This window comes from Loxodonta africana, chromosome 3, assembly GCF_030014295.1.
Source record: "Loxodonta africana isolate mLoxAfr1 chromosome 3, mLoxAfr1.hap2, whole genome shotgun sequence".
NCBI lineage: Eukaryota > Metazoa > Chordata > Mammalia > Proboscidea > Elephantidae > Loxodonta > Loxodonta africana.
Window position 1 is genome coordinate 82,980,616 of NC_087344.1, and position 16,352 is coordinate 82,996,967.

Sequence of the window (16,352 nt, forward strand, 5' to 3'; positions counted from 1 at the left end):
GAGAAGAATGGCGCTTTCGGCAAAGGCAAGTACTTGTGTATATTTTACCAGGCCCACAGCCCCTAAGTCAGCTTCAGTGGCTGTTGATTTCCCTGGGCATGAGATAGGTCCTGCTGAGCGCACTGAGCCACTCTCGGCCCTGGGAAAGGAATAAATTCACAGCTGGGGGAAAAGATAATCTGCCAGCTCAGGATGGAAGTGGCTCCTGTCAGGCATAAATGGTCCGTGGATTGTGAATAATGTTTGCCCCTGCATAGACCTGTGTGGGCCTATTTCAGGATAATAAGCCCTTGTTGTCAGACTGCAACAATTTCAGCTGTGCGGTGGAGAGGTGGGTGTTTGATATTTGACACCGCTTTCCCTATTAAACAGGGTCTTCATCTAATCACATCAGGGTCCTAAAGATTGGTGACTCTACTCACATCACCCAGCCACCCGCGAAAGGGGTCCAAGGCTAACTGCTACCTCCCAGTCCTTACAACCAAAAACACTGGGTGCCCATGGTCCATCTGCAGGACCCACCCACCTATGTGCTATAGGGAACAGGGACACACTTTCCTTACAGACACTCGGCAGACGGTTGACAGCCCCCTACCTTGTTCACAGCGTGACCCCTGCTGCAACCAGGTACCAGTACCTACACCAAACACCCCTACCCCTCTAAGACTGTAGGACAGAGCCTGTACCACATACTTGATGGCCAACTACCTGGACACCTGAGCTGAATCTATACAAGAAAAGTGAATGGACTCCTAGGCTCATATACCTGATAACACCTCTAGTCATCTGGTGACAGGACGTGAGCGCTTCAAAGGTGAAAATACTCAAGCTAGCTCACTCAAGCAACCTATTTGGACATATCAAAACAAACCAAAGCAAGAAGCTAGGATACAGTAAGCAAACATAAACTAATGCGACTTATAGATGGCTCAAACACAACTGTCAATACCAAATCACATAAAGAAGCAGACCATGATCACTTCAACAAGCTCTCAAAACAAAGAATCAAGAGATCTTCTGGATGAAGGTGCCTTCCTGGAATTGCTGGAGGCAAAATACAAAAGATTAATATACAGAACTCTTCAGCACATCAGGAACGAGATCAGGAAGGAGATGAGGCAATATGTAGAACAAGCCAAGGAACACATAAATAAAGCAGCCAAAGAAATTAAAAAGGTTATTCAAGAACATAGTGAAAAACTGAATAACTTTCCAGACTCCATACAGAAAGAGCAATCAGAAATTCAGAAGATTAACAATAAAATTACAGAATTAGACGACTCAATAGAAAGTCAGAGGAGCAGAACTGAGCAAATGGAGGGCAGAATTGGTGAGACTGAAGATAACGCAGTTGGCATCAACATATTTGAAGAAAAATCAGATAAAAGAGTTAAAAAAATGAAGAAACCCTAAGAATCATGTGGGACTCTATCAACAGAAATAACCTACAAGTGATTGGAGTATCAGAACAGGGAGGGATAACAGAAAACACAGAGAAAATTGGTGAAGATTTGTTGGCAGAAAACTTCCCTGATATCATGAAAGATGAGAAGATATCTATCCAAGATGCTCATAGAACTCCACATAAGGTAGATCATAAAAGAAAGCTACCAAGATACGTTATAAACAAACTCGCCAAAACCAAAGAAAAAGAAAGAATTTTGAGAGCAGCTAGGGATAAACGAAAAGTCACCTACAAAGGAGAGTCAATAAGAATAAGCTCGGACTGCTCGACAGAAACAATGCAGGCAAGAAGTCAATGGTATGACTTACATAAAGCACTGAAGGAAAAAAGCTGTCAGCCAAGAATCACATTTCCAGCAAAACTATCACTCAAATACAAAGGTGAAATTAGGACATTTCCAGATAAAAAGAAATTTAGGGAACTCATAAAAAGCAAACCAAAACTACAAGAAATAATAAATACTCTGGTTAGAAAATCAGTAATATCAGATATCAACCCAAGACTAGAACACTGGACAGAACAATAAGATGCCAACCCAGATAGGGAAATCACAAAAATAAATCAAGATAAAAAATCACTCAAAACAGGGAAACAGCAATATCATTATGTAAAAGAAGACATTAAAACAATAAAGAGGGACTAAGAAATGTAGTCATAAATCTTTCATATGGAGACAAAGACATGGTGATATAAAGAAATAAAAGTTAGGTTTAAACTCAGAAAAATAGGGGTAAATATTAAGGTAACCACAAGGGAGACTAACAATCCTACTCATCAAAATACAAGAAAAAAATAGACTCAGCAGAAACAAAATCAACAATAATGAATATGAGGAAAAGACAATATATAAAGATAAACTCAGCACAAAAAACTAAGTAGGAAAAAGAAACCGTCAACAACACGCAAAAAAAGACATCAAAATGACAGCACTAAAGTCATAGTTAACCTGAAAATAAACAGACTAAATACACCAATAAACAGGCAGAGAGTGGCAGAATGGATTAAAAAAACACTATCCGTCTATATGCTACCTACAAGAGACACACCTCAGACTCAGAGACACAAACTAAAAATCAAAGGATGGAAAAAAATATATCAAGCAAATGATCAAAAAAGAGCAGGAGTGGCAATACTAGCTTCTGACAAAATAGATGTTAAAGTTATATCCACCACAAGGAATAAGGAAGGACACTATATAATGATGAAAGGGACAATATACCAGGAGGATATAACAATATTAAATATTTATGTACCAAATGACAGGGCTGCAAGATACATAAAACAAACTCCAACAGCAATGAAAAGTGAGATAGAGAGCGCCCCAATTATAGTACGAGACTTCAACACACCACTTTCAGTGACAGACAGAACATCCAGAAAGAAACTCAGTAAAGACAAGGAAGATCTAAATGCCACAACTCAACCAACTTGACCTCACAGACATATACAGACTCCACCCAACAGCAGCCAAGTATACTTTCTTTTCCAACACACGTGGAACATTCTCTAGAATAGACCACATATTAGGTCATAAAGCAAGCCTTAGTACAATCCAAAACATCAAAATATTACAAAGCATCTTCTCTGACCATAAGGCCATAAAAGTGGAAATCAATAACAGAAAAAGCAGGGAAAAGAATTAAACACTTGGAAACTGAACAATACCCTGCTCAAAACGACTGGGTTACAGAAGACCACAAGGATGGAACAAAGAAATTCAGAGAATCCAATGAGAATGAAAACACTTTCTATCAGAACCTTTGGGACACAGCTAAAGCAGTGCTCGGAGGTCAATTTATATCAATAAATGCACAGATACAAAAAGAAGAAAGGGTCAAAATCAAAGAGTTATCCCTACAACTTGAACAAATAGAAAGAAACCAACAAAAGAAACCCTCAGGCTCCAGAAGAAAGCAAATAATTAAAAATAGAGCAGAATTAAATGAAATACAAAACAGAAAAATAATCGATAGAGTTAACAAGACCAAAAGCCCGTTCTTTGAAAAAATTAACAAAATTGATAAACCACTGGACAAACTGACAAAAGAAAAACAGGAGAGGAAGCAAATAACCTGAATAAGAAATTAGATGGGCGATATCACAACAGACCCAACTGAAACTAAAAGAGTCATATCAGATTACTATGAAAAATTGTACTCTAACAAATTTGAAAACGTAGAAAACATGGATGACTTTCTAGAAACACACTACCTACCTAAACTAACAAACAGAGGTAGAACAATTAAATAAACCCATAACAAGAGATTGAAAAGGTAATTAAAAACTCCCAACAAAAAAAGGCCCTGGCCTGGACGGCTTCACTGCAGACTTCTACCAAAGTTTCAGAGAAGAGTTAACACCACTACCACTAAAGGTGTTTCAGAACATAGAAAAGGACGGAATACTCCCAAACTCATTCTATGCAGTCAGCATATCCCCGACACAAAAACCAGGTAAAGACACCACAAAAAAAAGAAAATTACAGACCTATATCCCTCATAAACGTAGATGCAAAAATCCTCAACAAAATTCTAGCCAATAGAATTCAACAACATATCAAAAAAATAATTCACCATGACCAAGTGGGATTCATACCAGGTATGCAGGGATGGTACAACATTAGAAAAACAATATAATCCATCATATAAATAAAACAAAAGACAAGAACCACATGATCTTATCAAGTGATACAGAAAAGGCATTTGACAAAGTCGAACATCCATTCATAATAAAAACCCTCAGCAAAACAGGAATAGAAGGAAAATTCCTCAATATACTAAAGGGCATTTATACAAAGCCAACAGCCAACATCATTCTAAATGGAGAGAGTCTGAAAGAGTCTGAAAGCATTCCCCTTGAGATCAGGAACCAGACAAGCATGCCTTTTATCACCACTCTTATTCAACGTTGTGCTGGAGGTCCTAGCCAGACTAATTAGGCTAGATAAAGACATGAAGCGCTTCCAGATCGGTAAGAAAGAAGCAGAAGTATCTCTATTTGCAGATGACATGATCTTATACATAGGAAACCCTAAAGAATCTTCAAGAAAACCACTGACTAATAGAAGAGTTCAGCAGAGTGTCAGGATACAAGATAAACATACAAAAATCGGTTGGATTCCCATACACCAAAAAAAGAACATCAAAGAAGAAATCACCATTTACAGTAGCCCCCAAGAAGATAAAATACTTAGGAATAAATCTTACCAGAGACGTAAAAGATCTATACAAAGAAAACTATAAGACACTACTATAAGAAACCAAAAGAGACCTACATAAGAAAAACACAACTTGCTCATGGATAGGAAGACTTAACATTGTAAAAATGTGTATTCACCAAAAGCGATCTATAAATACAATGCAATTCTGATCCAAATTCCAATGACATTCTTTAATGAGATGGAGAAACAAATCGCCAAGTTCATATAAAGGGAAAGAGACCCCGGATAAGTAAAGCATTACTGAAGAAGAATAAAGTGAGAGGCCTCGCTCTGCCTGATTTTAGGACCTGTTATACTGCCGCAGTAGTCAAAACAGCCTGGTACTGGTACAACAACTGATACATAGACCAATGGAACAGAATTGAGAATCCAGACATAAATCCATCCACATATGAGCAGCTGATATTTGACAAAGGCCCAAAGTCAATGAAATTGGGAAAAGACAGTCTCTTTAACAAATGGTGCTGGCATAACTGGATATCCATCTGCAAAAAATGAAACAAGACTCATACCTCACACCATGTACAAAAACTAACTCAAAACGGATCAAAGACCTAAATATAAAATCTAAAATGATAAAGATCATGGAAGAAAAAAAAAGGGACAACGCTAGGAGCCCTAATACATGGCATAAACAGTATATAAAACATTACTAACAATGCAGAAGAGAAACTAGATAACTGGGAGCTCCTAAAAATCAAACACCTATGCTCATCCAAAGACCTCACCAAAAGAGTAAAAAGATTACCCACAGACTGGAAGAAAGTTTTCAGCTATGACATTTCCGATCAGTGCCTGATATCTAAAATCTAAACGATACTGCAAAAACTCAACTACAAAAACACAAATAACCCAATTTAAAAATGGGCAAAGGATACGAAGAGGCACTTCACTAAAGAAGACACTTAGGTAGATAACAGATACATGAGGAAATGCTCACAATCATTAGCCATTAGAGAAATGGAAATCAAAACTACAATGAGATTCCATCTCACTCCAACAAGGCTGGCATTAATCCAAAAAAACACAAAATAATAAATGTTGGAGAGGTTGTGGAGAGACTGGAACACTTATACACTGCTGGTGGGAATGTAAAATGGTACAACCATTTTAGAAATCAATTTGGTGCTCCCTTAAAAAGCTAGAAATAGAACTACCATAAACCAAAAAATAAAAAAAAACCCCGTTGTCATCCAGTCATTACCGATTCATAGCGACCCTATAGGACAGGGTAGAACTGTCCCATAGGGTTTCCAAGGAGCGCCTGGTAGATTCAAACTGCCAACCTTTTGGTTAGCAGCTGTAGCTCTTAACCACTGTGCCACCAGGGTTTCCAGAACTACCACAGGATCCAGCAATCCCACTCCTTGGAATATATCCTAGAGAAATAAGTGCCTTTACCCGAACATATACATGCGTACCCATGTTCACTGCAGCACTGTTTACGATAGCAAAAAGAGAGAAGCAACCAAGATGCCCATCAACGGATGAATGCATAAATAAATTATGGTATATTTCCACAATGGAATACTACGCATTAATAAAGAACAATGATGAATCCGTGAAACATTTCATAACATGGAGAAATCTGGAAGCCGTTATGCTGAGTGAAATTAGTCAGTTGCAAAAGAACAAATATTGTATGAGACCATTATTATTAGAATGCAAAAAAATAGTTAAAACAGAGAAAAAAATACTCTTTGATGGTTACCAGAGTGGGAAGGGAGGAAGAGAGAGGGGTTTTCACTAATTGCATAAGAACTATTTTAGGTGAAGGGAAAGACAACACACAATACAGGAAATGTCAGCACAACAGGACTAAACCAAAAGCAAAGATGTTTCCTGAATAAACTGGACGCTTTGAAGGCCAGCATAGCAGGGGCAGGTGTTTGGGGACCATTGTTTCAGGAGACATCTAAGTCAAATGGCAGGATAAAATCTATTAAGAAGATATTCTGCATCCCACCTTGGAGAGTAGCGTCTGGGGTCTTAAATGCTAGCAAGAGGCCATCTAAGATGCATCAATTGGTCTCAACCCACCTGGAGCAAAGGAGAATGAAGAACACCAACGATGCAAGGTAATTATGAGCACAAGAGACAGAAAGGGCCACATAAACCAGAGATTACATCTGCCTGAGACCAGAACTAGACAGTGCCCAGCTACAATCAATGACTACCCTGACAGGGCACACAACAGAGAACCCCTGATGGAACGGGAGAAGAGTGGGATGCAGACCTCAAATTCCCATAAAAAGACCAGACTTAATGGTCTGACTGAGACTAGAAGGACCCTGGATGTCATGGTCCCCAGATCATCTGTTAGCCCAAGACAGGAACCATTCCCAAAGCCACCTCTTCAGACAGGGATTGGACTGGACTATGGGATAGAAAATGATACTGATGAAGAAAGAGCTTCTTGGATCAAGTAGACACAGGAGACTATGTGGGCAGCTCCTGTCTGGAGGGGAGATGAGAGGGCAGAGGGGGTCAGAAGCTGGCCGAATGGACACAAAAATTGAGAGTGGAGGGAAGGAGTGTGCTGTCTCATTAGGGGGAGAGCAACCAGGAGTTTATAACAAGGTATATGTAAATTCTTATATGAGAGACTGACTTGATTTGTAAACTTTCACTTGTTGTTAGGTCCCGTCAAGTCAGTTCCAGCTCATAGCGACCGTATGCACAACAGAATGAAACACTGCCCAGCCTTGAGCCATCCTCACAATCATTGTTATGCTTGAGCTCATTGTTGCAGCCACTGTGTCAATCTACCTCATTGAGGGTCTTCCTCTTTTCTGCTGACCCTGTACTCTGCCAAGCATGATGTCCTTCTCCAGGGACCGATCCCTCCTGACGACATGTCCAAAGTATGTAAGACGCAGTCTCACCATCCTTGCTTCTAAGGAGCATTCTGGTTGTACTTCTTCTAAGAAGATTTGTTCGTTCTTTTGGCAGTCCATGGTATATTCAATATTCTTCACCAACACCACAATTCAAAGGTGTCAACTCTTCTTCAGTCTTCCTTATTCATTGTCCAGCTTTCACATGCATATGATGCAAATGAAAATACCATTGCTTGGGTCAGGCACACCTTAGTCTTCAAGGTGACATCTTTGCTCTTTGAAGAGCAAAGAGGTCCTTTGCAGCAGACTTACCCAATGCAATTCGTGTTTTGATTTCTTGAATGCTGCTTCCATGCTGTTGATTGTGGATCCAAGTAAAATGAAATCCTTGACAACTTCAATCTTTTCTGTATTTATCATGATGTTGCTCATTGCTCCAGTTTTGAGGATTTTTGTTTTCTTTATGTTGAAGTGCAATCTATACTGAAGGCTGTGGTCTTTGATCTTCATTAGTAAGTGCGTCAAGTCCTTTTCACCCTCGGCAAGCAAGGTTGTGTCGTGTGCATAACGCAGGTTGTTAATGAGTTTTCCTTCAATCCTGACGCCCTGTTCTTCTGCATATAGTCCAGCTCCTCAGATTATTTGTTCAGCATACAGATTGAATAGGTATGGTGAAAGAATACAACCCTGACGCACACCTTTCCTGACTTTAAACCAATCAGTATTCCCTTGTTTTGTCCGAACAACTGCCTCTTGATCTATGTAAAGGTTCCTTATGAGCACAATTAAGTGTTCTGGAATTCCCATTCTTCGCAATGTTATCTACTTTCACTTAAAGCACAATAAAAAATAAAAAACCTCAATTCCAGGTAGATTACACATAAGTGTAGTGGCAAAACTATAAACTTTTATAAAATGGTACAGGTATATATCGTCATGACTCTGGAGTAGGGAAGGATATCTTTGGACAAAATAAATAACCATGAAGGGAAGAAAACAATAGATTTGACTATATTAAAAACATCTGTTTACCAAAAGACACCATAAAGAGAGTGAAAGATGAAACAGCAGAATAGAAGATATTTGCAGCACAGATAACTTCATGAAAGACTAGAGTAATGAATGCGTACAGAATTCCTACTGTGCAAAAGAATTAACAGAGCAGGCATGAGACTGCCTATTTTTAGAAAGGCCTGCTTGCAAGGATGACCCTTCTTTGTAGTCTGGGAACTTGACTGCCTACACTGATGTAAAAAAAAAAAAAATTTTTTTTTCTTTAAGGGATAAATGTGGCTCATTGTAACTATACCATGTGTAGAAACAACATGGTTTATGCTGAATACCTGCTTTCCTTTTGACAGTATGGAATTTTGACAAGTGCTAGAAAAAGGATGTCTACATGACCAGCTCCCCATAAAAGCCTTGGGTACTCCAATGAGATTCACCGGTAGACAACACATCCCACAAGTTACAACTAATTGCTGGAGGAATTAAGCATGTCTTGTCTGACTTCAGGAAACCCTGGTGGCATAGTGGTTAAGAGCTACAGCTGTTAACCAAAAGGTCGGCAGTTCAAATCTACCAGGCACTCCTTGGAAACCCTGTGAGGCAGTTCTACTCTGTTGACTCTGTGGCAAAGGGTAATGGGTAACGGGTCTGACTCCACTGGGAGAGGACTCTCAGAAACTTTCAATTGGTTTCCTCTGGACTTCACACCATGTGCCTTTTCCTTTATTGATTTTGTTTTGTATTTTTTCACTATACTAAATCTTAGCTGTAAATACAACTAAATACTGAGTCCCGTGAGTCTTTCTAGCAAATCACCAAACTGGGGGTATCCTTGGGGACCCTCAACACATCTACAAATCAATAACACAATTTTTTTTAGCGGGCCAAAGATCTGAAAAGTCACGTCTTCGAAGAAGAAATCAAATGGCTAAAAAACAATGAAAAAGTGCTTAATGTCATTACTTATCAGGCAAGTGCAATTAAAACCACAATGAGATATCACTACATCCAACAAGAAACAAAAATTTTCAAGTCTGACAATACCAAAAGTTAGCGAAAATGTGGGTGAAGTATAAAATGATGTGATCACTTTAGAAAATAGTTTGGACTTTTCTAGTAAAATCGAAGATCTGAATACATTATGACCCAGCATTCCACTCCTAGGTATACACCATAAAAAAACTCGTACACAGGGCACTTGTTTATACATACAAGGATTTCCGACAGCACTATTGTTCTTAATGGTAAAAAACTGGAAACATTCCAAATGTCTCCCAATAATATACCAAATTAATAACTTTTGGTATAGTCCTTGGTATACAATGGGAAACTGTATAGCAGTGACTACATGAGAGACACAACATGAATAAGTCTCAGAAATATAATGTTAGGTAAAACAGCAAGAATGGTTATACAATCCATTTAGATAAAGAGCTCAAAAATAGGCAAACTTAAAGATATTGCTTAGGAGGGCCAACATAGATAGTAAAAAGTATAAAGCAACAAAGGGAAATGGTTATCCTAAAAGTTTCTTCAATTATTTATCAAGCTGTAGATGTACTTATGTACTTTTCTATATGTATTAATGTATCATAATTCACATCTAAAAATTTAAAACTAACATTATAAATTAATACAGTCAATAACAGTTACATTTATTGAGTAAAAAATATATGCCATATTAAAAAAAAAAAGTTTAAAAATGGTTTTTGTGGTTTACATGATCACAACCACCTGGGCAGACAAGAATCAATCAGCAGACACTACAGAGCTAAATACTGAAACACTAAATGATTCCACTGTCAAGTGTATTGGAAGTCCCTGAGAAGATGAATAATGGAAATAAGCATTTTTATTATTATTTTATTATTACCTCCAATAGCGTAGACCATCCCTCCCAGGACTGCTACTCCCAGCCCACATCGAGCCTGATGAAGTGAAGACACAGTGGTCCAATACTGGCTAAACGTGTCAAAACGTTCTACACAGCTGAGGGCTCTGCTATCACTCCAGCGACCCCCCTGCAATCGAGTATATCCACCTGAACAAAGGAAGAAAAGGAGGTACAAAGCAAATCCTTTACTGCTAAACATGGGAAATGCTAGTAATATGTAAACATTCAGTATAAATACTTAAAAGTAAGAAATAAATGCTTTAGAGCTGCCAAACCAAACCAAACTTGCTGCCATCGAGTCGATTCCAACTCATAGTGACTCTGAGGGACAGAGTGGAACTACCCCACAGGGTTTCCAAGGAGCACCTGGTAGATTTAAACTGCTGGCCTTTTGGTTAACAGCCATAGTAGCTCTTAACCACTATGCCACCAGGGTTTCCTCAGAGCTGCCATATATATTCAAAAATTTGGAATTTGTTTACCTTTATTTTTCACTAGAATTCAAATTTTTAACTTTTAAAGCACTGTGTCTTTAGTCAGCTGTTAGATAATAACTGAGTAATCTAAGACCCAGAGATTTAAGTCACAAAATGATGTCAGATAAGTAGTTATTTATTTTTATATGTGTTCACCATAATATATAAACACAATTTATAAATCTGTAGTCTGCACATGAGATTAAGTATGCCTATTTGACACATTTGCATATTCTGCCATGTATAGTAATAACAAAATATTAAAAAAGGCTTTGATCTTGAATATAAAGATAATTTCTATTACTTTTTAAAAGACTCTCACCTACTGCATACAGGTACTTTCTTGCTTTCTTCCGAGGTCGAACCTTAGATGTCTGCAGAAAGCTATAAAACTTGTTCTCTTTGGAAGATTTGCACACTTCACAGTACTCTTTCAAAAGTGTTTGCAATGCAACACGAAGATTAAAATCAGATACACCTAAGCAATGTTTAAAACACAATATTTTTGACAATTTTTAAATGATATTGAAAAGACAATGTTTCTATAAAGGTGAGACATATCTAACAATCAAGAAACAAAAACTCATCATAAAACAATGATGTGTTTGTTTCCTATAGTACTGAATACTATTTTTCTTATTGCTACTGAAGAATATACTTTCCTTAAATCTATCAAAGACTGTTTTTATTAAGGGTGATGGAAAAATTTGGAAATGGATAGTGGTGATCATTGTACAACATGATGAATGTAATTAATGTCATTGAATTGTACATTTAAAAAATGTTGAAATGGTAAACATTTTGTTGTATGTACACTTAACACAGTAAAAAAAATTTTTAAAGAAGACTGTTTTTAAAAACATGCTTCACGATATTCAAGTTGAAAACACATATACAAGCATTTCTAAATAAAGATGGCAAAGTGACATACCAACCCAGGGGCAAGGATGAGAAGGCTGGAAGGGACAGGAAAGCTGATAATGGGGAACCAAAGGTCGAGAAGGGGAGAATGTTGACACGTCAGGGGGTAGGCAACCAATGTCACAGAGTAGCACATGTATTAACTATTTAATGAGAAACTAATTTGCTCTGTAAACCTTCATCTCAAGCACAATTAAAAATAAATAAATAAAGTAAAATTTGGTAACATTCCCCCCTTCCCCCCAAAAAAGATGACAAAGTGAAACAGGGTTACAATTAGCTAAAAAAATAAAATAACCAAAAATTTAATAGCTACAACCTAATACCATAAAGGATATACAATTATGTCATAAGCTTTTAAAAGTGATAGACAAAACAAAATACAAAAGATTCTGGTAGGATGAGGATCATCTCCGAAAAGGGCCTTGAGTATGACTGGGTAAGGTGTACCCTGCTCAAGGGTGCCTAGCTGAGGATGAAAATTAAACTTATTTCCATTTGCCAAGCTACTGGGCCTGTACACTGCCAGGGGTAGGGAGGCACTATTTTCTAATTTGCACAAAGGTTCCATATATGCTAGTAAGGGACTGTCTCCTAGACTTGTCGCCATACCTCAGAAGCAATATTAAGAAGGTCAACTAACAAAATCTTGAGGATCCTCACTAATAACTAACAATTTGGAGAGAGGTAGAATGAGTAGGTGAGAAGCAGCACTGAGAAAAGTCATGGACAAAACCATTAAAAGAAAAAGCCCTTACTTAGGACCTTAGTCTCATGGGACAGCTCAGTCAATTAGCACCAAAGTTCATGTTCTACATCCCAGTGAGGTGAGTAGCATCTGGGGTCTTAAAAGTTTGCAAGCAGCCATCTAAGATACAACTATTGATCTCTACTCATCAGGAGCAAGAGAAAGAAGGAAACAAAAGCCTTAGAGAAGAAACTAGTCTACAGGGTTAATAGCCTACACAAGCCACTACCTCATCTACCCTGAGACCAGAAGAACTAGATGGTGCCCACTATCGACCATTCTGATCAGGGCCAAAATAAACAGACCCTTATAGAATGAGAGAAAAATGTGGAACAGAACTCAAATTCTTAAAAAGTCCAGACCTACTGGACCAGTTGAGACTAGAGGACTCCCTGAGACTACTGCCCTGAGATACTCTTTAAACCTTGAACCGAAACTCTCCCGAGGTTACCTTTTAGCGAAAATAACAAATTGGCACACAAAATAAAGGCTAATACCCATGAGTACGGTGCTCCAGCAAAAAAACCATCTATACAAAACTAAAAGGACAACAATCACTCTAAAGCAAAGGTGAGAAGATGGGGGGGGGGGGCAGGAAAAGCAGAGTACTAGAAATAGAACAACCAGAATACAATTAAAGACAATGCTGACACACTGTAAAAAATGTAACTAATGTCACTGAACAATTTGTACAGAAATTCTCAAATGGGAATCTAATTCACTGTGTGAACTTTCACCAAAAAGAAAATACAATATTATTTTTTTAAAAAACGACCTTAAATAACCTCAGTTACAGAAAAGAGAAATACCACGGGTTGCCATTTAACAGAGCACAGTTAGCCAAAGCCCACCTAGTGGGATATATCCCTTGCTGGGGTAAGTAAACCATGATATAAGACCAGTTACAGGATGTGAGAAGAGAGAGACCAGAGTCCAGGTCCCCAAACAAAGACCTCAGCCCTAGTAAAAAAAAAAATAGAAGTCTATTATTCCACCAGCCTCATGCCTCAGACTAGAGAAAAATAGTGAGAAGGCAGCACACAGACCTCAAATTTTAAACTGGAGTTACACTAATATAGTTAGTAGTTGCACTAAGGTAGGACGGGTGTCAGGGAGAATTAGCTCTTATATTGTCAGAGCAAACAGGTCTGAACAGAGTTGTCCATGTTAATCATGAACAAGGTATTAAGAAATAGCATTACATCTATTAAAATACATCCCAGGAAAAAAAAGAGACAGAAATCAGTCTGGAAGAAAATATAACTAAAACAGAAACAGGCTCCTCCCCATAAGTGCTTCCCACAATAGAATTACTTAAGGATATAAATCCTATGAAACGAGAGCTCAAAGACAGGATGAGATGAAAAGGAAACTACATTGGCAAGGACAGAGTGTGAGAACTAAAACCACAGCTTTGCAGATTTAATACATAAATTAGAAACAACCAGGAACACAACAGATCTGACTGAAATTCAAATTAACAATTTAGAAGAAAGACTTGAGAAAACAACTGTTTTCAAATACAGAACAAAAACACAAAATATTGTAACATTAGAAAATGATAAATATGAAAAACAAAGACGATCCAATAAAAAGACTAAAGACTAACACAGCATTAGAAGTATTCAGAAATTTAATGCAGGATAAATTTCCCAAAAGGAAAGAAAAACTCAAACTTCAGAAGGAAAGCATATATGGTACAGCCTGACAAATTGTGCTCATGAGGAACCTTTACATAGATCAAGAGGCAGTTGTTCGGACAGAACAAGGGGATACTGACTGGTTTAAAGTCAGGAAAGATGTGCGTCAGGGTTGTATCCTTTCACCATACCTATTTGATCTGTATGCTGAACAAATAATCCGAGACGCTGGACTGTACGAAGAAGAATGGGGCATCAGGATTGGAGGAAAACTCATTAACAACCTGCGTTATGCAGATGATACAAGCTTTCTTGCTGAAAGTGAAGAGGACTTGAAGCGCTTACTAATGAAGATCAAAGACCACAGCCTTCAGTATGGATTGCACCTCAACATAAGGAAAACAAAAATCCTCACAACTGGACCAATGAGCAACATCATGATAAACGGAGAAAAGACTGAAGTTGTCAAGGATTTCATTTTACTTGGATCCACAATCAACAGCCATGACTCATCCATGGTGTTTTCAATCACATCATATGCATGTAAAAGCTGGACAGTGAATAAGGAAGACCGAAGAAGAAATGATACCTTTGAATTGTGATGTTGGCAAAGAATATTAAATATACCCCAGACTGCCAAAGAACAAACAAATCTGTCTTGGAAGAAGTACAGCCAGAACACTCCTTAGAAGCAAGGACGGTGACACTCCGTCTTACATACTTTGGACATGTTATCAGGAGGGATCAGTCCCTAGAGAAGGACATCATGCTTGGCACAAGTACAGGGCTAGCAGAAAAGAGGAAGACCCTCAACGAGGTGGACTGACACAGTGGCTGCAGCAATGAGCTTAAGCTAACAATTGTGAGGATGGCGCAGGACCGGGCAGTGGTTTGTTCTGTTGTGCACGGGGTCACTATGTGTCGGAACCAACTCAATGGCACCTAACAACAACAACAAAGGGTGACAAATTTCAACACAAATCACAAATAATGAAAAAGAATTCTTTAGGTATCCAACCAGAAAAAGCAAGTCATTAAAAAAAAAAGAACCATGCCTTACAAAGTTTGGGTGGGGTATACAGAGGCAGTATAATCATAATATTACGCCCACTGAAACTGCTATTAAAGTAAAAAGGCAACAGGAAGAAATTCTCAAATATGAAAGAATTCAGGAAATACAGTAATTATGAACCTTCCTTGAAGAAAGTACTTGATGATGAAATCCAGCCACAAATAAAAAAAAAAAGATTTCATGATAAGAAAACCATGGTTAAAGGACTGGTGGAGAGCATCAATCCATTTAAATACGGAGCTAAAAACACAGAACCAGGAAATAATGATCACAAAACAAAGCATAAAGGCTATAAACCTTGACAGGGGAGGTGAAAAGAAAAATAACATGGTAATCACCTTATTTTTCTTAAGAGAGCCAATACTATTTGAAATGGAAACAATTAAAACGAAACTATGATTTCATCTCTTAATGATTTTTATCTTGTCCTTAAGTCTAGAAGAATCTTTTAGGTGACTAGTCCTTAGAATGAAAAAACATCTATCTAAAATTAGTTATTACTTCAGTTTCTTCTTTTGTTAACTTTTAGTGCAATTTAAATGAATTTCTGTATTAAAATCCATATATATACAATGATTCTTATTCTTATAAAATGATTTTTTTCCTGTCTATCCATCCATTCATCCACCCATCACCCATCCTCCTACAAAGAGATATCTAGAACGATGTTTGTTGTTGTTAGCTGCCATCAAGTCACCCCAGACTCATGGCAACCCCAGATACAATGGGACAAAATGCTGCCCAGTCCTGTGCCATCCCATGATTGGTTGCAGACTGGACCATTGTAATACATAGGGTTTTTATTGCTGATTTTTGGAAACAGAGTACCAGGGCTTTCTGTCTGTTTTAGTCTGGAAGCTACATTGAAACCTGTTCAATATTACAGCCACATACAAGTCTCCACTGACAGATGGGTGGCGGCTGTGTATAAGGTGCACTGACCAGGAATCAAACCCAGGTCTCCTGCGTGGGAATTGAGAGTTTTACCACTGAACCACCAATGCTTCATAGAATGATGTTTACTAAATGCAATTAAAACTGCTTGTTTCTGGGTGGCAGACTTCGGGT

At 38.0% G+C, this 16,352-nt stretch overlaps 1 protein-coding gene across 3 annotated transcripts in view; it reads right to left on the reverse strand.

Annotated features, from left to right (window-relative positions):
- IPP (intracisternal A particle-promoted polypeptide) overlaps window positions 1-16,352 on the reverse strand; it is a 39,982-nt gene that overhangs the window by 12,502 nt on the left and 11,128 nt on the right. For 2 of the 3 annotated variants that reach the window (XM_003415572.4, XM_023554685.2), the window contains 2 exons: window positions 11,226-11,381; window positions 10,407-10,574 (listed from right to left, as the gene is read on the reverse strand). The exons of the other annotated variant lie outside the window; for it this stretch is intronic. In XM_003415572.4, the coding sequence (XP_003415620.1) occupies window positions 10,407-10,574; window positions 11,226-11,381 (324 nt within the window). The remainder of the gene's footprint in view (window positions 1-10,406; window positions 10,575-11,225; window positions 11,382-16,352) is intronic. 3 annotated transcript variants of the gene reach the window in all.